This window comes from Octodon degus, unplaced genomic scaffold, assembly GCF_000260255.1.
Source record: "Octodon degus isolate 3935 unplaced genomic scaffold, OctDeg1.0 scaffold00355, whole genome shotgun sequence".
NCBI lineage: Eukaryota > Metazoa > Chordata > Mammalia > Rodentia > Octodontidae > Octodon > Octodon degus.
The window spans coordinates 746,378-747,985 of NW_004524931.1; the positions used below are offsets into that span (position 1 = coordinate 746,378).

The 1,608-nt window shown below is 55.5% G+C and overlaps 1 protein-coding gene across 1 annotated transcript; it reads left to right on the forward strand.

Moving 5' to 3' along the window:
• The first annotated feature begins 286 nt into the window (after window positions 1-286).
• Window positions 287-1,602, forward strand: LOC101572809 (poly(rC)-binding protein 1-like). The gene is given in 3 exon segments (XM_012513191.2): window positions 287-826; window positions 828-969; window positions 972-1,602. Coding segments are annotated over 3 exon segments (1,065 nt in total). The 5' UTR covers window positions 287-443; the 3' UTR covers window positions 1,512-1,602.
• The last annotated feature ends 6 nt before the right edge of the window (window positions 1,603-1,608 follow it).

Sequence of the window (1,608 nt, forward strand, 5' to 3'; positions counted from 1 at the left end):
AAATGGGAAGGGGGGAGATGGGAGAGTGGAAAGAGAAAGTAAAAATGATGAAGGTGTGGCAGGCCCATGAAACGCCTACATAGTGAGTTTGAGGCCAGCTTGAACTACATAGCAAGACTCAATAAATAAACAAGCAAATAAAGATGAATGCAATTATCATGTATTACAAGCATATTTATTAAAGGAAACTTTTTTTTTCTCCCAAGAAGTCAATGTTATAAAGGAAACTTTTTTTTTTTTAAAGGAAACTTTTGGCCAAGGCTGCCACCAGAGTCGCCACCGCCGCGCCCTCGCCCACCCGCCCGCCCGCACCCACTCGCTCCCGCGACCCTCGCTCGCCTCGCGCGGGCAGTTTGGGGCCTAGACCTCCCTCCCCCCGCCAGCCACCAAAGACTTGACCACGTAACGAGCCCAACTCCCCCGAACGCCGCCCGCCGCTCGCCATGAATGCCGGTGTGACTGAAAGTGGACTAAATGTGACTCTCACCATTCGGCTTCTTATGCACGGAAAGGAAGTAGGAAGCATCATTGGGAAGAAAGGGGAGTCGGTTAAGAGAATCCGCGAGGAGAGTGGCGCGCGGATCAACATCTCGGAGGGGAACCGCCCGGAGAGAATCATCACTCTGACCGGCCCCACCAGTGCCATCTTCAAGGGCTTCGCAATGATTAGCGACAAGCTGGAGGAAGATATCAACAGCTCCATGACCAACAGCACGGCGGCCAGCCGGCCCCCGGTGACCCTGCGGCTGGTGGTGCCGGCCACCCAGTGCGGCTCCCTGATTGGGAAAGGCGGCTGTCAGATCAAAGAGATCCGCGAGAGCACCGGGCCAGGGCCGGGTGGCGGGGGATGTGCTGCCCAACTCGACCGAGCGGGCCATCACCATCGCGGGCGTGCCGCAGTCTGTGACCGAGTGTGTCAAGCACATCTGCCTGGTCCTGCTGGAGACGCTCTCCCAGTCTCCGCAAGGAGAGTCTTGACCGTTCCGTACCAGCCCACGCCCGCCAGCTCTCCGGTCATCTGCGCGGGCGGCCAAGATCGCTGCAGCGACGCTGCGGGCTACCCCCACGCCACCCACGACCTGGAGGGACCCCCTCTGGACGCCTACTCGATTCAAGGACAACACACCATTTCTCTGCTCGATCTGGCCAAGCTGAAACAGGCGGCAAGACAACAGTCTCACTTTGCCGTGATGCACGGCGGGACCGGATTCGCTGGAATTGACTCCAGCTCTCCAAAGGTGAAAGGCTATTGGGCAAGTTTGGATGCATCTACTCAAACCACCCATGAACTCACCATTCCAAATAACTTAATCGGCTGCATAATCGGGAGCCAGGGCGCCAACATCAACGAGATCCGCCAGATGTCCTTGGCCCAGATCAAAATTGCCAACCTGGTCCTAGGCTCTTCCGGTAGGCAGGTTACTATTACTGGCTCGGCTGCCAGCATTAGTCTGGCCCAATACCTAATCAATGCCAGGCTTTCTTCTGAGAAGGGCATGGGGTGCAGCTAGAACGGTGTAGATTCACTCATAACCCTCTTCTGCTGTTTTCCCATGATCCAACTGTGTAATTTCTGGTCAGTGATTCCAGGTTTTAAATAATTTGTAA